This window comes from Dendrobium catenatum, unplaced genomic scaffold (genome assembly GCF_001605985.2).
Source record: "Dendrobium catenatum unplaced genomic scaffold, ASM160598v2 original_scaffold_185271, whole genome shotgun sequence".
Classification (NCBI taxonomy): Eukaryota; Viridiplantae; Streptophyta; class Magnoliopsida; order Asparagales; family Orchidaceae; genus Dendrobium; species Dendrobium catenatum.
The window spans coordinates 602,541-622,427 of NW_021503689.1; the positions used below are offsets into that span (position 1 = coordinate 602,541).

A 19,887-nucleotide genomic window follows, 5' to 3' on the forward strand; every position below is an offset into this window, starting at 1 on the left:
GATCACAAAATAATCAATTATTCAAGCATAGCATACACGAAGGATTTTCAATGAGAAATCCCTAATTTAATAATGAGACTAGTCACTACGAATAAAGATCCCTCACTTGACTCTTAGTAAAGTTGGCTTGCGGAGAAAGCTTTCAAGATCGTTATGATACCACAATCAGGGATAAACTTAGAAGATAAATGACTTGGAAGAGGGTTTACCTTCATCAGAAGGTGGGAATGGTTACTAGCAAGATACTGGAGCTTCTGGACAGCAATCGAGAGAGTGGGAGGGGCCGGCCATGCAAGGGGGTTTGATTGGGTACTTGAAATCCCTTTCCAAACATAGGACATTAACTAAGGAAAGTGGATTAGAGGAGAATCTCTAATTAATTTCAGGTGGAGGAAATTGGGGGGCTTGGGCAAGAGAATTAAGGCTTGCCTTATTAAGAATCTCAAATAGGATATAATTGAATTAAATCAAATTCAATTTGAAATTTAATTGAACTTAATTTAAGTAACTTTCCAAAAATAGATCATCGTATATTATGAAATAATTTCAAATTCAAATTGATTGGAAAGTGTTAACTAGGGATTTGAATTTTGGAGGCAATGGGAGGGGAAGGAGGCCGGTTAGGGTTGGAGTTTGGCGGTTTGGAGGTGGGGAATGGGGTGGCAGGGTAGGATGTGGTGGTGGTGGGGTTTGGCCAAGAAAGGGAGGGGGTTTGGCCGGCGGTTGAAGGGAAAGGGAGGGAGGATGGGGAGCAACGAAGTCGACCACGAAAGTTTTCGAAATTTGAAATTCAACTTTCAAATTCGAGGCAAACGAATGGAGTGCTTGGCCGGGGGTTGGCTACGCCGGAAGGAGGCCGGTCGGATCCCTGATGGTGGTCGGCGGCGGGCTCAAGGGTGGCCGGTGGTGTGATCAAGGGTGGCGGCACCTAATTGGGGAGAATTTGAGTTGAGGTGGGGAAAAGACTTGGTAGGGAAGAACAAAGAAAAATGGAAAACTACGAAATATGAGAATTAACCACGAATCGCGGACTATTCCAACGATTGGTGGGTATTGCCGATTGCTCCTCTTGAGCTCTCTCCTCTCTCAAGCACTCATGCAAGAAAAAGTAGAATTACACATAGATTTCATTCAATAATTCATTAACCTCATACAATGATACATGACCCCTATATATAGGTCATGAGATACAAGTAAATAAAAGCATAACAAATGACTAAATCGCCCTCGGGGCCCCAACATAACTCACTCACACACAAGGGTAAAACAGGAATACTGAAAACTGAAAATGCATGAATAACTAAAAATATAAGCTCTGAATCATGGCCATCGATCGGCGATGCTTCCGGCGATACACGTGTCTGAACCGTTGATCGATGACCTCATCACCTCACCTAGAGACTTCAATCTCTCCAAGAACTCTCAAGCTCTCTCAAAACACATAAGTCCATAAATTTCATAATATCTTCCATCCCCCTCAAAGGAGGAAGAGGCTATAAATGCCAATACAATGAAGAAAATAAAAAGACCAACTTGCCCCTAAGACATACACATGACTATGCCCTCAAGTGAGGGTATAAAAAAAAAGGTACAATAACTCATAAACATAATAATATAATACAATCATAATCAAAAGTAAAGCGGTGCAATAGTGGCCGTAGATCGATGGTCACGCCTCTGGTAGACTCTCCAAGGTCGGATGTCCTCATCACAATGCACATGAATCACTGCAACAATAATGAAATCTTCACAATTCAAAGCAGTAATGGAACAATGCGAAGCACGCATATTGACTCTAGATGTGAAGGATGCATCCCAGGTGATAAAATGAATGTCCACATGATGTAAAACATATGCATGAAAACAAGAACTGCTTGGGGATTTTAATATAAGAATATTAAAAACTTGCTAGTTATAGAATTAATGCTTACCCAAGTTAGGCTTTCAGAATTATAAGTAGAAATTATGTAAAGCATGCGGTTACAACTAGATTAACGGGATGCTATCAATTTAACAACATAAAAATAGAGTGTAATGTTATGGCGAAGAAACAATAATCCACAGTTAACAAATAGAACTTTTCACATTGGGTCCCTCACTCACGCTCTTGACGGTGGGGCTTTAACAGAGGAAGATTGAGAGCAAACCGAGCAATGCCACTAGGAGACGAATGGTGCCCAAGGTATAGTCTGTTGGAGAAGGAAATAGTGGCCTTTGGACAGTATTTTGGCAGTTTCTGGGTGGAGGACAGCCAACTAGCATAATCTGGAATCTGTAGACAGCAACCTGAGACTCAGGATAGCAGTTATCAAGGTTTCTGTCCCTGGGATAGCTTACGGAACCAATCCAGGAAGCTGGACAGCAAGTTGGAGGACTTGGGAATAGCAGAACTATCGTTTCTGCTGCTGTAGTTCTCCTGGACAGCAGCTTCCTATGTTATGAGTCCCATGGCAGCACCTAGAATTTGTCCAAAATTCTGGACAGCACGTTGGAGAGGAGAAATTCCAGCCGTTTCTTCCGAATGGGTGCACGTGAGCATGAAAGGGAGGGAGGGAAACTGTGTGGACAGCAATGAAGGAGGGCTGGATTTAATTCCCCTTTGATTTAGGCCTGGATTTGGAAGAAAAATTAAGTGGGGAGGAGGGGCATGGGGCCGGCCAAGAGAGAGAGGAGGGGAAATTGAAAAAATGAAATTAATTTCAGCTTAAGTGGATTTGGAGGGAGATTAATTTGAAATTTCAAATTAATCCATTAATGACTATGGCCGTTAAATGAGGAGATAATTAGGGGCTGATTTGGTGGAGCTTTTAATTTAATTCGGGAGAGAGAAAGAGCCCATTAAGGGGCCGGTCATATGAGGAGGAGAGAGAGAGGCTTAGGAATTATGAAAGTGGGGCCCAAAGTTTAATAAATAAATCTTAATCAAAATCTGAATTTTAATTTCAGATTTGATTATATTTTAAGTAACTTCCCGAATCGGATTAATATGAGAGGGAACGAATTTGAATTTCAAAATAGGCTTTAATCCTCTTAATTGACTCTCTTAATTGGAGAGAGACAAACTAGGAAAGTGAATTAATCAAGAGAGATTTGAAATTCAAAAGGAGGGAGGAAGTAAGGGGCGGCGGCAAGGTGGGACGCCTAGAGCCGGTGGGTTGGCGGCCGACCGGCGAGGCTGGCGGAGCCGCCGGTGGCGGGATCGGCCTGGGATGGCCGACGGTGGATTTATGGGTGGGCCGGTGGGGGAAATTTAGGAGGGGAGGGAGTATTGGATGGGTAGAGAAGAAAAAGAAAGATAGGTTTCGGGAAAAGAAGATCCGGAGCTACAAACCTCGAGCAACACCTCCAATAGAACTCACAAAGAGATCCACAAGCGCTACTTCCTCAAGAACTCACAAAGAGATCTTAGAAAGTTCACAAACTCACAAAGAGATCAAAGAGAAATATCATTCATTCAATCATTCATCCTCTAGTACAATGCATGAGGCCTCCTATAAACAGACCAAAATGAAACAAAAACTAAAAGACATAAATGCCCTCGGTGCTACAATATCAAATGACCACCCATAAGGGTAAAATAGTAAAAACAGAAAAAATTAAAATAAACTACTACATAAAATGACTCAAAATAAAAACTCCTGATCGTGGCCGTCGATCTCCGATGTCTTCGATGGTACACGTGTCGAAATCGCTGACGATGTCCTCATCACCACAGTGATAAATAGCAGCATTAATCGTACAATATAATATGTGATCAACCCACATGAATCAATGCAACAATAATCAATATGTTTGCCCATCTAATACCAATATTAGAGGCATCATCATCCCCAGTGATACCATCTATTCCAATGTAAGCCATCAGCTCCAATGGTAAACCAATTCATTACAAGGATATGCTCATCTAAGCAAATTACATACAATTTTGTCCTTGAATAATTTCTTAAAAATTGTATATATCCAACATACTATATAATACGTGATCAACCCACATGAATCAATGCAACAATAATTAATATGTTTGCCCATCTAAAACCAATATTAGAGGCATCATCATCCCTAGTGATACCATATGTTCCAGTGTAAGCCATCAGCTCCAATAATAAACCAATTAATTCCAAGGATCTGCCCATCCAAACAAATTACATACAATTTTGTCCTTGAATAATTTCATAAAAAATTTATATATCCAACATACTAATTGCAAAAGATCAATCAATAATTATATAAATTTTTTTCCTTGAATGATTACTTAACAATTGTATTTATCCAACATGCTAATACCAAAAAACCATGACTAAGAATGTCATAAGATTGAAATAGTTGAATAGTGCAGTTGTCAATATGCAAAATAGCTATGATAAATATGCATGTTTCTAGCATGCTCAATGATTGTTGTCAATATGCAAAATATCTAATAAAATATGGATGTGCAATGTCTAAGGAACTTGCAAATGGTGCTAGATACTTTGATGTGCCTAATCAGGTAAACAAATGCGAATATTTGAATAAACATGTTGAGATAAAGATGCAACCATGCAAGAATAAAATCAAATCTACATAAGGCATGTGCCAAAAGGAATACTTATGAATAATTGCACGCAGAGAACCGCATACATACAATAGTTCCAAGAAGGTTCTACTCATCAACACCTCAAGCCTATAGCAAAACATGATATTTGATTTGGGCCCTAACTATGCAAAATATTAACTATTACCTGTCTTAGCCTTTTGATCACCCAATTACTCAAAAAATCAGAACTACATAAAATTTGAAACCAAAAATTAGCACACTTATTCATTAATTAGCCAAGAAGAGTGTGCTTAAGGACATAATTCACAATTTGCTAGCTTAGATTTCTTTAACTTAAGCTTGAACTCAATCTAACAAACTACATGGAGCAAACCACATTTCATCAGTTAGATTGCAAGTACTAGGAAAACTTAGGATTAACCATCAAGCAATGTACTAGTCTATTACGAACACAAGCAATTTGAATTCCCAATCTAATAATGTTAAAATATTAAAGAAATCATAAATTAAGGTTTTTTTAAACCACCTCAAATCACCTAGCCCTGCCTATAACTCGAAAATTTGAAGCTGAATTTGAACTACTTAACCAAATGCACTTATTCTACTATCAATTCGTAACCTCTACCGAAATTCATTATCAATCAATATAGTAGCAAACTTAGGGTAGTTTTTCCACCTTTGGCTCAATGATATAAAAATCAACTTATAGATATAATCCAAGCCAGTAAGATAATCCTATTAACATAAAAAAAAAAAAAAACACAATTTAAATACAGTAAAAGTGTGAAACCCAAAATTAATTAGGCTACGTATCCTCCAGTCATAACGATGAAAATGCTAGAATGGGAAAGAGTATGCAAGGAGGAAAAACCGTCACTCCTGTCAGCTCTATGCTAGGGTTGAAAGAACGATAGGAAAACCCTCATTCCCGAGAGCTCTTTCACCGGAGGCTTTGGGCTGTACTGTCGGCCTACTAACGTGGCCAGAGGTGGAAAAAAGAGGCGACGAGAAAAGAGAAAGAAACACGGGCTACCGCAGAGATTCCTCCTTGCTTGGCGCTCTTCAAGCTCAACGGAGATCTCCTAGAATCAGCGAACCCCGCTTCAGATGCTCGTCACTGTCCGCTCACCCTTGTTGCTCTTTGTACCGGGCTCAGACCCTCACTAGTCCCTCGCAGCGAGATACGGTGCACCGTTGTATACGGAGCCAACATTGTCCCCAGGTATGAAAAGCTATGCGGATAATAATTTTTCGAGAGTTCTAATCGAAAATCGTTTCACTTGTGTCGGGGTCGAATTTAATTAATGAGCCGATTAATTAATCGAATTCAATTTGAATCTGAATGTAATTGAGCAAATATAACATTAAAATATATTGCTATAAAATTAATTTAAAATATTGAAAATAATCAAAATAATTTTAATTTGTTTGCTCTAATCAAAATTATTGAAGTTAATGAACATTGCTCTGTGTATGAAAATAATTAATGATTATTATCTCTCTATTCTTTTTAATAATTTTAATTTGTTTGATCCAATCACCGCTTGCCACATCAGCATATGCACTTCGGGGCCCAGTGCATTCAGTGACATGGCGCATGATGATTGGAATCCGAATGTATTCGGATTCCGCACACAATAATTTCTCTTTGCATGATCCTTGTCTTTGTCTTTTTACTTCTTCTTTTTTTTTTTTTTTGAAAAAACACAATAGATTCTCATGCTTATAAATTTCTCTCACTCACTTCTCTTTGTTTGTGATTTTTTTCTTTTCATATTACTAATCATTCATATCATTATCAAGTCATTGGATTATTATTTAATGATTTTTTTTTTTTTGAAACATGTCATGGACTATCATCATACTCATGGGTGGATTCAAGGGGGGCCTGCAGGGGCAAGTGCCCACTATTTAAAAAAATACAGTGTCTAATTAAGGATTTAAAATAAAGAATAAAAAAAGTATGGACATATGGGGTAGGCAATCGTAAAGTTTTCATGGCTTGCATGAAAACTACTGTACCGTTATGGCACCCATCAATAAAGCACGTTATGTTAAAACCTAGTTACAGATCCAACGTCTAATCAACAGAATGACGGTGAACCAAGCAATATCTACGGCATCACATACCAATCTATAAAAAAATATAAAAAATTGTAGCAAATCCTAGTAGATGATAAATGTGAGCTTCTTTCATTTTGTATATGTTAAGTTAAAAATTAAATTCATCAAGATATTAGTATCAAACATTTTATAAACAAATAAGTATTAGAGAAGTTAAAAATAAATACAGAATCTCATAAAATCCTGAATAAAATTTTGTTTTTACTTTTAATATATCAAAATCAGTATTTATCTTATTTACAAATGATTTATAAATTTGGACAAATTAGTTATGGCTAGTGTTTTTTTTTTTTTTCTCTTTAAAATTAATATGTTGGGTCCAAACTCGTGAAAAAGTTGAGGAATAGTTGTCAAATAGTAAATTTTAGGCCCACCAAAAAAAAATGTCTAGCTCCACCACTGAACATCATGAAAAATCTCTGTGTTGGCACTATAATAGATATAGATAAAAGCAAACAACTTATTAAACACATGTGACACCAATCTCTTTTATTCGTATCACAGTTCTATAGTCAAAAAGAGAAGTTAATCAGTCACATGTGTGAAAGATTATTCTCAAGGTGAGCCTACATCGGGTGAGCCATTACCCCTCAAAAGAGACATTTTCCCTTGCTTAGCAAAGTTATTATCTATATTGACTGAGTAATGGGAGACTTTATAATCTCCACGACTTCAACTAGTAAGATAATTATGATAAGTATAACTATTTCACACAAAAAAGATTTACATCAAGTGAAGAACATAAACCAATTTGAGTCTCGATGACTTATTGGGATGAAGCTATGATATTTAGAAATTTCCCCATTATCTGTCGAGACTGTGATAGGTTGTAATGGCTCAGAATCAAATTTGAAAGAATTATATGTTTTATCTTCTTGATTAATCAACTAGAGCATCTATAAATCATCAAAATAATAAATCTAAATCCAACGAAAGTAACTAATAATTGCATAAATCAAAATATTGCATTATATTCATTCTCCAAAATCAATATACAATAGTTAAGAAATTAATATAATTATTACTCTATCATAAACTCGTGACTACAAAAAAATAAGGAAAATTATAAATAAAATCAAAAGAAAACTTAAGGATCTCTGCCAATCTCACTCCACCTAATCATGACCCCTTTCTTAACATGAAATTATTAAAATCCACATAATGAGCAAAAAAACGTATCACTAAACCAAACTCATTAAATATTTTAACACAATGCTAGAAGAATCAATATGCATGTTGAGTTTACTCATTAAGTTATAAAGATCAAAATGATTAACAACAAAAGTAAATAAATCATATAATGAATCTAAGAATCAATAACAAGCATGGGAATCAATAAATCAGTAAAACAGCGATACGATAATCATTCAAGCTTCAGTAAAATGAATTGCATCCACACAAATGTCAATATTATCAATCTTATTCTCTTACATCCACCTATCAATTATATGCAATTAATACTTGTATACATTCATATGTTATCTATATACACATGTTACTACTTTATTTATCAATACTACTAGTATATGCATACATCAATATATGGATTAGCAAGGCAGGACATCCAACTTAAATGTCATATTTTCATCCTTTCATATGTTCTTTCTTTATATTATTATCTTTTATCTTTAATCATTATTATTATATATGACCTTCAATAATCATTAAGATTTGCCACCCTGTCCCAGTCAGTGTAATTCGATCATTCATTACAATCTACAACCGGAATAACACCATAAATTATCTTTAAAGAAAAGCTCATTAGCTAACCTTTATGTGCACAAAATTATATTTTAACAGTTAATCCATTTTATAATGTTAACAACCAACCTTTCTTATGTATGCAAATTCCACTGTCAAAATACATTATGAAATAATCAATTATATTTAATACAAAAAATTTATATAATATATATACCTTCAAAAAATCATAACTTTAATTCTATCTAATGAAATTCAGTGATGCTATTGTCAAAATGTCCATATTGTTCATATTTATTTTATACAAAATGTTATATGGTAAAAATTCGATAAATTATGAAAAAAATATATTTTTTATCGATTTAGAAGAGAAGAAATTTGTCAAACTCAAAATCATTGAAAATTAAAATGAGATTCGGGTTACTTATAACGAATAGGAGAAATCTTTGAATAAAATTGATGGATTCAAAATCTCCGAACAACCTTCTCTCTCCTCCCTCTCTCTTTCTTCTTTGGCAATGCATGATGCTTAAATTGAGGTTTCATTTAATTTTGTTTTAATTTTCCCTTATTCTTTTGTAATTATGAGTTTGTGATAGAATAGTAATTGTACTAATCTTCTGGCTATTGTATATTGATTTTGGGAGAATGAATATAGTGAAATATTTTAAGATATATAACTGTTAGTTGCTTTCATTGGATATATAGATTTATTATTTTAATAATTTATTGAAACTCTGGTTGATTAATTAAGAAAATTAACTTGAGAATTCTTCAAAAAAAAAAAAAATGATGTGATATTACATAGGCTCCAGCTTGAGATGCGTTCCAATCATCCTCATAAGAGATACAACCAATACTACATTTTTTAAGTCTATGTAGAAGTCCAAACTTAATTGTGAACATGAAGGCTAACCCTTATCAATATTCCATTTTGCTTAGTTCATCCATATTGAGATGCTCAATTTTCTTAAAACCCCATTTAAAGTGAGATCTATAATGACCACGCAAGGTCTACCCTACAGAACTTTGATTTCTCCTTTGCAATAAAATTTATGCTAAGAAGGAAAGGTACATGTTATATGTGCCTATGAGTTAGAACTCTTATGATAATGATGACTTTCACAAAGGTTCAACCTTCCACAAAGTGACTACTAACTTTTATATATCAAATATGGGGCCCAAATAACAACCAAGGAAAGAATCACAACTCACAGTCATCAGACATAAAATAGACCGTATAGCAATCAAAGCTTCATGTCCTAGCTCATATGGCCCTTTGGAATTTGTCGTAGGAAATATGAATACTTTTGAATCATTTATCAAACCCCAACGCATTCAAAGTTATTAGAGCTCATTCAATATCATTATTACATATTTATAATCATTAACAACCCCTACCATATTCTAATTTTTCAAAAAATTCAAAAAAAAAAAAAAACTCTACATTTCTATCTAAAAATGGACCCTTTTGAAAGTTCGGGGAGGTTGTAAAACCTCGTTGAACTATCCCTCGGCGCACTAAGAAGGGTGGTGAATTGGTACTTAAAAATTACAACCAAAAAAACTCTTCTTTTTCTTTAATGCAATATAACAATTTATTTTAAAACAAATCTTGATGAGTAACTAACACAAGCGGAAGCAATTTATATACTACTGAACCGGCAGGTCTAACAAAGCTCTCAGATCGGAACTCAGATCGTCGATCAAATACAGCCTGTGGACACTCTGCAATCCGATGTCCTGGCTGACCACATCTAAAGTACTGACCAGTCATCCTGTAGCACTGGCCAAAATGTCATCGTCCACCCTTTTTCACCCTTCAGATGAAGGCAAAGAACCCATAAAATCTTTCTCACCCTCCTACTGATGGTAGAGATCTGTCAATCCTTTTCCACCCTCATAGGGTAGACCCCGACTTTGAAGCTTCTCTCGCAATAGCAACTGCAAGAACCCACAAAGGCCACTGGAGGAAGCAATGTGCAAGCTTTTCTGGAGCAACCGTGTAAACACCCCTCAAACTTCTTCTCCCACACACACAACCTCACATTCTCCCTTTCTAAGCCCAAAGCTCTCTTAAGAATTCTCCCTCATAGTTCCTTCAACAACAAAAGTCTTTCCAAAAAACTTCATTGAGTAGCTTAAGTACAAGGCTTAAAAAAACCCTAAATTTTCAATTAGATCATCTCTGTTCGTTCAATATAATCTGGGTTCAAATAGTACGATTAGTCCAAAATATGGGTCCATCCAGTATGATAGAAAAGTCGTTCAAACAAACTATTCAAATTAAGCATATTTATTGTAAGGTACAATTAGTTCAATTTCTCTTAGTTCATACATGATGATTATTGGGACGATTTAAAATCATCTAGTACGATTAATATCCTACAGTACGTTTAGTTCAAATATCAAGCATTCGTATAATATGATCAACATCGTAATGTACAATTACTTAAAAAATCAAGATTTTCATCTAGTATGATTTCCAGGTAACCAGACTTATTTCTGTCAATCGTATGATATGATCTGAATTATATAGTATGATTAGTCATATTTATTAAACCTTATTTTAGTTGACTAAGCATAGGGAATAATTTAAGTAAGATACTAAATATCATACAACACGATTAGGATCATACAGTAAGATTAGTTCAAAATCTTATTTTTAAAGTACTTGCTTAAATTATGTGGCGGCTAGAGTTTATTGATGGAAATAAATCGTACAGGATGATCTACATCATACAATACAATGAGTTCATTAGCATTAATCACATAATTAGTTGTTAATCATCTTCCTCCTTATAATTGATCATACAGTACGATCGTAATCGTATGATACTATTAGTTTAAAAAATATCATCTCGCTTTTTCTCACTCCCCTATATATGTGTGCATAACGCCAATTTAGCGTATACCCTTATATTGCCACTCAAGAACTATAAAATAATAGAAAATAAAAATTACGTACTCTTTTGAAAGACAACTTGTTCTACCCAATGCTTGACTCTTAATCAATTTTGAGCGGTATATGATGTAGCTGAAATATTAGTATGCACAAAAATATAAAATCTAATATATATTAAAAGAATTAAGATTTCAATCAACAATGTTTGTTATCATCAAAATCATAAGTTATGAATCCTAGATTGCAACACCTTTCTCTTCTTCTCTTAGCTATCAACAATCTCTACCACTCATCTCCTAAGCCTAAGTTAAAAGAAGGAAGGAGCTTGTCAGGAGAAGGAACTATATAAGGTATTATACTCTTCACTTGGCCTCTTTATATATAATTTTCTCTAACAATGTTCTATGTAATTATCTTCATCTCCTTTTTGTATTTTCATTTCCTTCTCACATTTCACCATAATAGAAAAATTTTCAATCATCCCAAAAGACCCCACGATCATAGTGAATCCTCATCCTCACATCAAATGTTGAATGCATCCCATCCCAATATTAAATGTGCCACAGTAAAATTACCTCACTCCCTAGATTAATATATTGACCGTGGATGTAACATTTTACCCATATTCCATAAATTCTTTATATGCATCATACAACAATGTACATCTCCTTTTTGGTATAATTGACATAATAAAACCAAGTGTGTAGGTGTAAGAAATATTTCTTAAACAAACCTAGAAAGAACATGTAAGGGATAAAGGACCCGAGTGTCAAAAGCGACAATTATAATTGCCCCAATATTTATATTAGCTTTATTTTTTTCATTTTAATATCATAGCTTTTCTTTTCTTATAATAAACGCATTATAAGTGCACCATCAAAATTTTATCATTAAAGTTACAACATCTCATCATAACTTATTCCAACCTAGCTAGAGCACATAATTAATAAGGATGTTATCGATCTGATAGTTGGTGATCCTTATTGTGGCTACAATGGCAATATTGATGGTACTTCCACATATTATTATATATGCCTTCTAGAAGGTGATTGGGAGGACGTTGATCATAGGCACTTGTGATGTTATGGTCGAGTTAACCTCCTGTGTGGGATCTCTTAAGACTCACTTACCATGATTTTTTAACTTTATCTCCTTTGAGAATGACAAGTTCCCCTTTTGAGATGTGAATGGTGTGAGCGTGAATGGGCTCATTCCCTTGATCTTCCACAGGCACCTTCTAAGGACATCTATCAGGGTTGATGATGATGAACTCCTTTAGTTTTCCATCAGACCATGGAAGTGCTTGTACTCTTTTATGTTGTTCTAGTGGCTCTTGTGGAAACTGTAGTACTTAAAGGTGTCCTTTTGTGGGTATCAGGCGTATGAAGAACTCCTCATTTTCAATGGCGTCCATGAGCTCGAGAGAATCCACCAATGATATATGACATATCCGAGGTTGTATATTAGAACCCTACTCGATGACGTTAACCTATGTGGAAGAGGTAGAGAGAATCCACCAAAGATGTATGACCTATCCGAGGCTGTATGTCAGAGTCTTACTCGATGACGTTAACCTAAACGAAAAAGGTTGAGAGAATCCACCAAGGAGTATGACCTATCCGAGGCTGTATGTCAGAACCCTGCTCGATGATGTTAACCTATATGAAAGAGGTCAAGAGAATCCACTAATGATGTGTGACCTTTCCGAGATTATATATCAGAGCCCTGCTCGATGACGTAAACCTATGTGAAAGAGATTGAGAGAATCCACTAAGGATGTATGACCTATTTGAGGTTGTATGTCAGAGACCTGCTCGATGATGTTAATCTATGTGGAAGAGGTCGAGAGAATCTAACATGCAATGATGTATGACATATCCGAGATTATATGTTAGAGCCCTGCTCGATAATATTAACAGGTGTGAAAGAGGTCGAGAGAATCCACCAATGATGTATGATCTCTCTGAGGTTGTATGTCAAAGCTATGCTCGATGATGTAAACCTATATGGAAGAGGTCGAATCGAATTCCCATGGGATCAATTTTTCCTTGATAGGGAGGGGGCGAATGCCGCGTGTATCTCATATCAAAGGTGAAGAATGATCTATCTTTATACCGTTATTGCCTTTTTGAGATTGAGATTAAGACATTGCCCAAGGAGTAAAAGTCCAGCATTAGACTCTATAAAGCTTATAATTGATTAGAAGCTTCCTTATATTTGTTTGGATTTTCTGCTTCCTTATATTTGTTTGGATTTTCTTGAAATATTATCTTGATGTTGAAAACATTTGAGGATCTTTTTGACCACGGTTGGAGTCAAAGTTGCCCCCAGTTTGCATCTGATTCTTATGAAATTGATGCAGTAATGGCTGATGTTAGTAAGTTGACATGAATGACCTTCTGAGGTTGGAGCAAAATTTGTCCCTAATCGGGAACCACGTTCCCACAGACGACGCCAAACTGTCGCGTCATAGAGTATTCGTGACGGTAGAGAAATATAAAGCTTAACGTCTTATTTTTGTACGAAGATCTAGCACGAACACTGATAAAGAGAGAGGGTGCAATATTTATAGGAGACACCAAGATTTTACGTGAAAAATCTCTAAAAAAGGGGGAAAACCACGTGGCCTAACCTAGTTTGAATGAATCCACTATTATTTGTAGTTGATTACAAATGAGACCCTTCATTGGGGGAAGGCCTTAGCTTGATGTATATCATATTGAGTACATTACATGATATAAATACAAAAAATCACTATTGATGTATTTGTTTGGTCAGAAGGACCGTAGTCGGTGGGCGACGAAGGTTGTAAAGATCATTTTCTGGCAACGAAGCCCCCCCCCCCCCCCCAAATGAGAAATGAGGGGTCTATTTATAGTGATTTGACTGAATGGCCGATGTTGAATCCATTGATCAAAAACAATTCGTTGGGCATTTGAATGTCTAAATGATGTCATAATTTGACGATCTTGAGCTCGTTGGATTCATCATGTCAAGCTGCTCGATTCGACTATAAGCATCTCATATTTGGATATTGTTTGGTAATCCAAAATATGGTTTGAACCTTTCAAAGATGCTTTGATTATAAATTTGCTGAAATCAGATTTGAGATGGTCTCCGAATTAATTTTTGAAGTTTCCAACTTGTTTTTGCCTCGAGATTTGTGTCTGATCAAAATAATTTTTTTATGATATATCAATACTCATCTAAACAAATCCAAAATATTTTTTCTTTACATTGCATTATTTTTACACTATATTTTTTTCAGTCAATCAAACAACTAAAGAAAAAGCCAAAATAGTTTTGAGATTATCAAATAACTCAAGAAAAAAAATCAAAACGAAAAAAAAAAAGAAAGAACATATGAAAATTTTATAAACAATACTTACAAAAAATATTTTTATAAAGACTATTTCATTTAAATTAACATAATATTTTAGCGCATATTACAAAATAATTAAAAAATTAAACGCATAATTAAAAATTTCTAAGCCTTTAACAATATTGGAGTGCATCTATATAAAAAAAATTCTATGATACAAAATAAAACATTTATAAAAAAATATTTACGTAATTTTTGTTATGAGTGACCGATGAAGATCGGGCAAATTTTGAGCAAGTGGGTAAGGAGAGAGAAAGTGGGGAGATGGCCCATTGGAAGTTGCAGGGACCAATGGAATCCCAGATACTGATCCTCCAGGATTGGGAATTGAGATAAGGTGGGATAAGGGGCAAGATATCCCATTGGACAGCTCAACATCCAAGACATCCCACCCGTTCAACTTCCAAAAGATCAGAGAACCAACGGTTAGATGACATCCACAAATGAAGACCACAAATAAAATTTAGTGTCCGGAGTGGTACAAATTACGACTGAAAGCCGTGCCGGCTGCAACTTCGCATCAGCTACAACCGCTCGAATATTTCGGCCAAGCGGCGCCCAAGTTAATAATTAATGAAGATGGCTGCCATATTCAGCACCCAGGCCTCGCTGGCCACTCCGCGGCCGCGATTCTTGACGGGCTCCTCCGGCAAGCTAGGCCGTGCGGCGGGGCCGGCCACCCCTGCATCCTTCAGCACTACTACAATTGCTGCATCCTCCCTCAAAGCGGAAGCAAAGCAGGCAGAATGGCTCCCTGGCCTCACATCTCCGTCTTATCTCGACGGGAGGTAAATTAAGCATAACAATATGTCATTCCATTAATTAAAGCCTAGCAGACATAGATATATATATATAATTAGTGATGAAATGAATAACGGGTGCGGTGCAGTCTGCCAGGGGACAACGGGTTCGATCCACTGGGGCTTGCGGAGGACCCGGAGAACCTCAGGTGGTTCGTTCAGGCGGAGCTGGTGAACGGGCGTTGGGCGATGCTTGGGGTTGCGGGGATGATTCTTCCTGAGGTTTTGACTAAGCTAGGGTTCATCAACGCCCCCCAATGGTACGACGCCGGCAAAGCAGATTACTTCGCCTCCTCCTCCACACTCTTCGTGATCGAGTTCATCCTCTTTCACTATGTGGAGATCAGGCGTTGGCAGGATATAAAGAACCCAGGAAGTGTGAATCAGGATCCCATCTTCAAGAATTATAGCCTGCCTCCTAATGAGGTGGGATATCCTGGGGGTATCATCTTCAACCCGCTCAACTTCAAACCCACATTGGAGGCGAAAGAGAAAGAGCTTGCTAATGGGAGACTGGCCATGCTGGCGTTCCTGGGCTTCATCATACAGCACAACGTCACAGGCAAAGGCCCATTTGAAAATCTGCTGCAGCACCTCTCAGACCCATGGCACAACACCATCATTCAAACCTTCACCCGCTGATTATCTATTAATTATGTAATATGTTACCTAGACATTTGCAGTTTATTATCCTTTCTGATACATCTGTACTGTGTTTGTCTATTTTTACCTTTTTTTTTTCCTTTTATCTAAATTATCTTTCTGGGCTTAGTTCATAATTGTGATCGATCCACTTGTCAAAACTACCAGAATCAATAATAATTTTTTTTTTTTTTTAAAAAGGGCTTGCGGCAATATACCTAATTCCAAGAAGCTCATATTGATCTATTACTGATTGGGGCTTTGATTATCAATCAAAAAATTTGATTCAAATCTTACATATGTGATATATATATAATCCTAATCCGCTATTAGCTAGCTCCTGCTTGTTTATGTAAATATTCTAATAAGTAAAACCATAACTCATGCCACTTAAAACATTTGATTATGTGAATCAAAACAATTTTTTTTTTTAAAGATGGCAAGCGTTCAAATTTGATAACACTTTAAAAAATAGGTTTTTTTTTTTATGTTTGAGTGCAGCCCACTCAGTAAGTCTTCAAAAGAATTACAGTTGTAACTTGGCTAGCCTTTTCCAAGAGAGAAGTTGCCAATATAATATTTATTCTAAGAAGAAAGTCCCATGCCTTTGATGAAGCGGATAATTTATAGGCGTTGATATTGTGGAAATTTTATTAGGTGCAGAGTGCGGACGGGATGAGAACCGTCTGCACAGACACAGGGTACCAAGCGGTACCCAGTGGTACCGAGTGGTACCGAACGGTACCGAGCGCGGTTTTATACTAGTGTGCGGACGGTTCACCCGTCCGCACTCCGTACCTAATAATTTCTCGATATTGTGAGTGACAGAGGGAGGTTAAAAACTTAAAAGGTTGTCAGAATTTCTATGCTTTATATCTTTTATTTCTCTAAATTTTGCAATCAATTGTAGATTTAGAGAAATAAAAAACATAAAGCCAACCAGAGGTCCAGAGCATAGAATTTCTCTAAAATCTTTGGAGTTCATAATATTCAAAATTAGGAGAATAATAATGTACTAGATTTTGAGAGGACTATTTTAATCTATATTCAAGATTACACTAGAATAATTCCTGTTGTTATAGACAAATCCCACACTAAATAACACCATACCCTGATCAATAAATAAATGTCTAGTTTGGCTATGTTCCCACCAAAATGATTTAAGTATTGATACGTCATAAAAAAATTATCTTGATCGGGCACAAATCTCGATGCAAAATCAAATTGGAAACTTCAGAAATTAAAATTGGGACCATCCGAACTCCGATTTTAGCAAACTTACAGTCAAACTGAACGTTTCGGAAATACGAACCCAATGACACCAAATTCGATTCAATCCGAGTCCAAATAAGTCGAAATCAAGGACCCAAAGCGTTGTTGGAAGGTTCGAACCACAATTTGGATTACCAAACGGTTTCCAAAAATTACGTACTTAAAGTCGAATCGAGCCGTTCGACGAGATGAATCCAACGAGCCCAATATCACAAAATTCCGGCATCACTAAGGCATTCAAATGTCCATCAAACGGTTCTTGATCAAGGGATTTAACATCGGCCGTCCATCCAACCACTCATTTACCCTTGATCTCTCACCTATTTATGGGCCATATCACTCTATAAATCTATAAATAGATACATCCTTTCTCTTGAGAGGAGGAGGTTCCAAGCAAGAAGAGAAGAATAGAAGAGAAAGAAGAAGAGAAGGAAGAAGTTCCTCATTGACCACCGCTTGATTTCTGCCGGACCACCGCCTGACGTCGTTGCTCCGCCGGACCACCATTTGAGGCCCTCACTTCCACCGGACCACCGCCTGACATCGTTGCTCCACCGGACCACCACTTGAGGCCCTCACATCCGCCAGACCACTGCCTGACGTCGTTGCTCCACCGGACCACCACTTGAGTCCCTCACCTCCGCTAGACCACCGCCTAACGTTGTTGCTCCCCGGACCACCACCTAAGGCTGGACTTCTGCTGGACCACCACCCGAGGCAAGGACTTCTGTCGAACCATCACCTGAGGCCCGAATTTCTGTCGAACCACCACATAAGGCTCGAACTTCTGCCGGACCACCACCAGAGGTCCAAACTTCTGCCGGACCACCACCTGAGTCCCAGACTTCTATCGGACCACCATATGAGCACCAGACTTCCGCCGGACCACCACTTGAGGCCCGACCTTCTGCAAGACCATCACTTGAAGCTCGAACTTCTATCGGGCCACCACCTGATGCCTAGAATTCTACCAGAGTACCGCCCTACTACAATGATCTTTTTGACCTCGATCCCCTGCATACTACGATCCTTCTGACCTAAATCGTCGGACAATGATCTTTCTAATATCGATCTCCTGCCTACTACGATCTTTCCAACCTCTATCCTATCAATCATGATCTTGCCAAACAAACAAACATGTCTGTGTTAATTATTGTAACTCCCACCATGTAATGCGTTTTATATAATGTATATTTTTAAAATCAAGCCAAGGCTTTCTCCCTAAGAAGGGCCTCATTTGTAATCGACTGCAAATACTAGTTGATTCATTCAAACTGGAACAGACCCCGTGATTTTTCCTCCTTTTCAGGAGTTTCCATGTAAAAACTCTAGTGTCTCTTATGAACACTACACCCTTTCTATTATCTGCTTTTGTGATAGATCTTCGTACAACGCTAAGACACTAAACTTTATATTTCTCTTCCGCCACAAATATTCTAGAACGCAACAAGCATAAAATCTCAAATTTGCTAAAAAGACAAAGAAGCTCATATTTCTACAATCATTCTAATCATAAATTTGTAAAAATCCAATTCATACTATCCCAAAATTACTTTTGGTTAAAAATTTCATGCTCAACCATATTGTTACTTTGCTACATGAAATTTGCGCCTAATTTTGTGCTGATTAGATCAATTTTTTAAGACATTTAGGTTTTGTTTCTTGGTTTTGCAACTCTATTAAAAAATAATTAATAAATATTAAAAATAAAAAAATTATTTAGAAATTGCACATATATTTCTTATTTAATTTAAATCTAAAAGAAAAAATTGAAAGACGGCTTGGATAGAAAAACTATTTGTTCCGAAGGTAGTGTCTTGTCAATCAAACAACCCTATTAAGTTCGGTAAGTACACTCTGGACATTTCCCAAAAAAAGTACACTCTGGACAGCATCCGGCAGCAAATCCACCATTTCTAAAATACGACTAAGGTTTCCTTAGTCTCGTTTGGGACCGCTATTTTATTGCTTCTTAAAGTAATTTTTTTTTAATTTTTTAACTAAAAAGCTGCTTTAAGAAGCATCAAAAAAGCCATCCCAAATGAAGCCTAAGCCTTGATTTGAGACAGTTTTATTAGGACTTTTTTAAGCAGTTTTTTTTTTAAAGAAATTTAATTTAAATAAAATTTATAATAAAAATTTCCTTCAAAAAAAAAATATCCCAAACAAAACTTAAATAAGCTAATTTTAAAGAAATTAAAAGAAGACAGGAGAGTGAACTAGGAGAAAATATCGAAACAGTTAATAAAAGAGGCACCTGATCTGACAGTGCCTCAGTAAGATGAACAAAATTGGTAAATATCAGATAGATTGTGATCCATTTTCCACAAACTTCAATAAAACATCCATGCTCTAATTTCATCTACTAAAGTTGAACACTTGATTTCATATTTAGCTTCAATTGATTACACTCTACAAAAGGGATCAACAAGATAGGCCAAAATCTCAAAGCTCAAGCATGTATGCAAGACAAAACAACAGTAGAATCTTTTACTAAGAACATAGTTAAAAAATGTGAATATCGACA

At 36.3% G+C, this 19,887-nt stretch overlaps 2 protein-coding genes across 3 annotated transcripts in view; one reads left to right on the plus strand and one right to left on the minus strand.

The window, feature by feature from the left end:
- Positions 1-5,781, minus strand: part of LOC110108611 (exosome complex component RRP41-like) — a 43,770-nt gene extending 37,989 nt beyond the window's left edge. Inside the window, exon 1 of one of the 2 annotated variants that reach the window (XM_020839315.2) lies at positions 5,406-5,781. The gene's annotated coding sequence lies outside the window, so the exon portion shown is untranslated. The remainder of the gene's footprint in view (positions 1-5,405) is intronic. The other variant, XM_020839314.2, reaches the window with a different exon arrangement.
- Positions 5,782-15,147: 9,366 nt separating this feature from the next.
- Positions 15,148-16,217, plus strand: LOC110108616 (chlorophyll a-b binding protein 4, chloroplastic). Its single transcript, XM_020839326.2, has 2 exons — positions 15,148-15,434; positions 15,536-16,217. Exons 1-2 carry the CDS (start codon positions 15,220-15,222, stop codon positions 16,086-16,088), a joined length of 768 nt encoding a protein of 255 aa, XP_020694985.1. The 5' UTR covers positions 15,148-15,219; the 3' UTR covers positions 16,089-16,217.
- Positions 16,218-19,887: the final 3,670 nt, after the last annotated feature.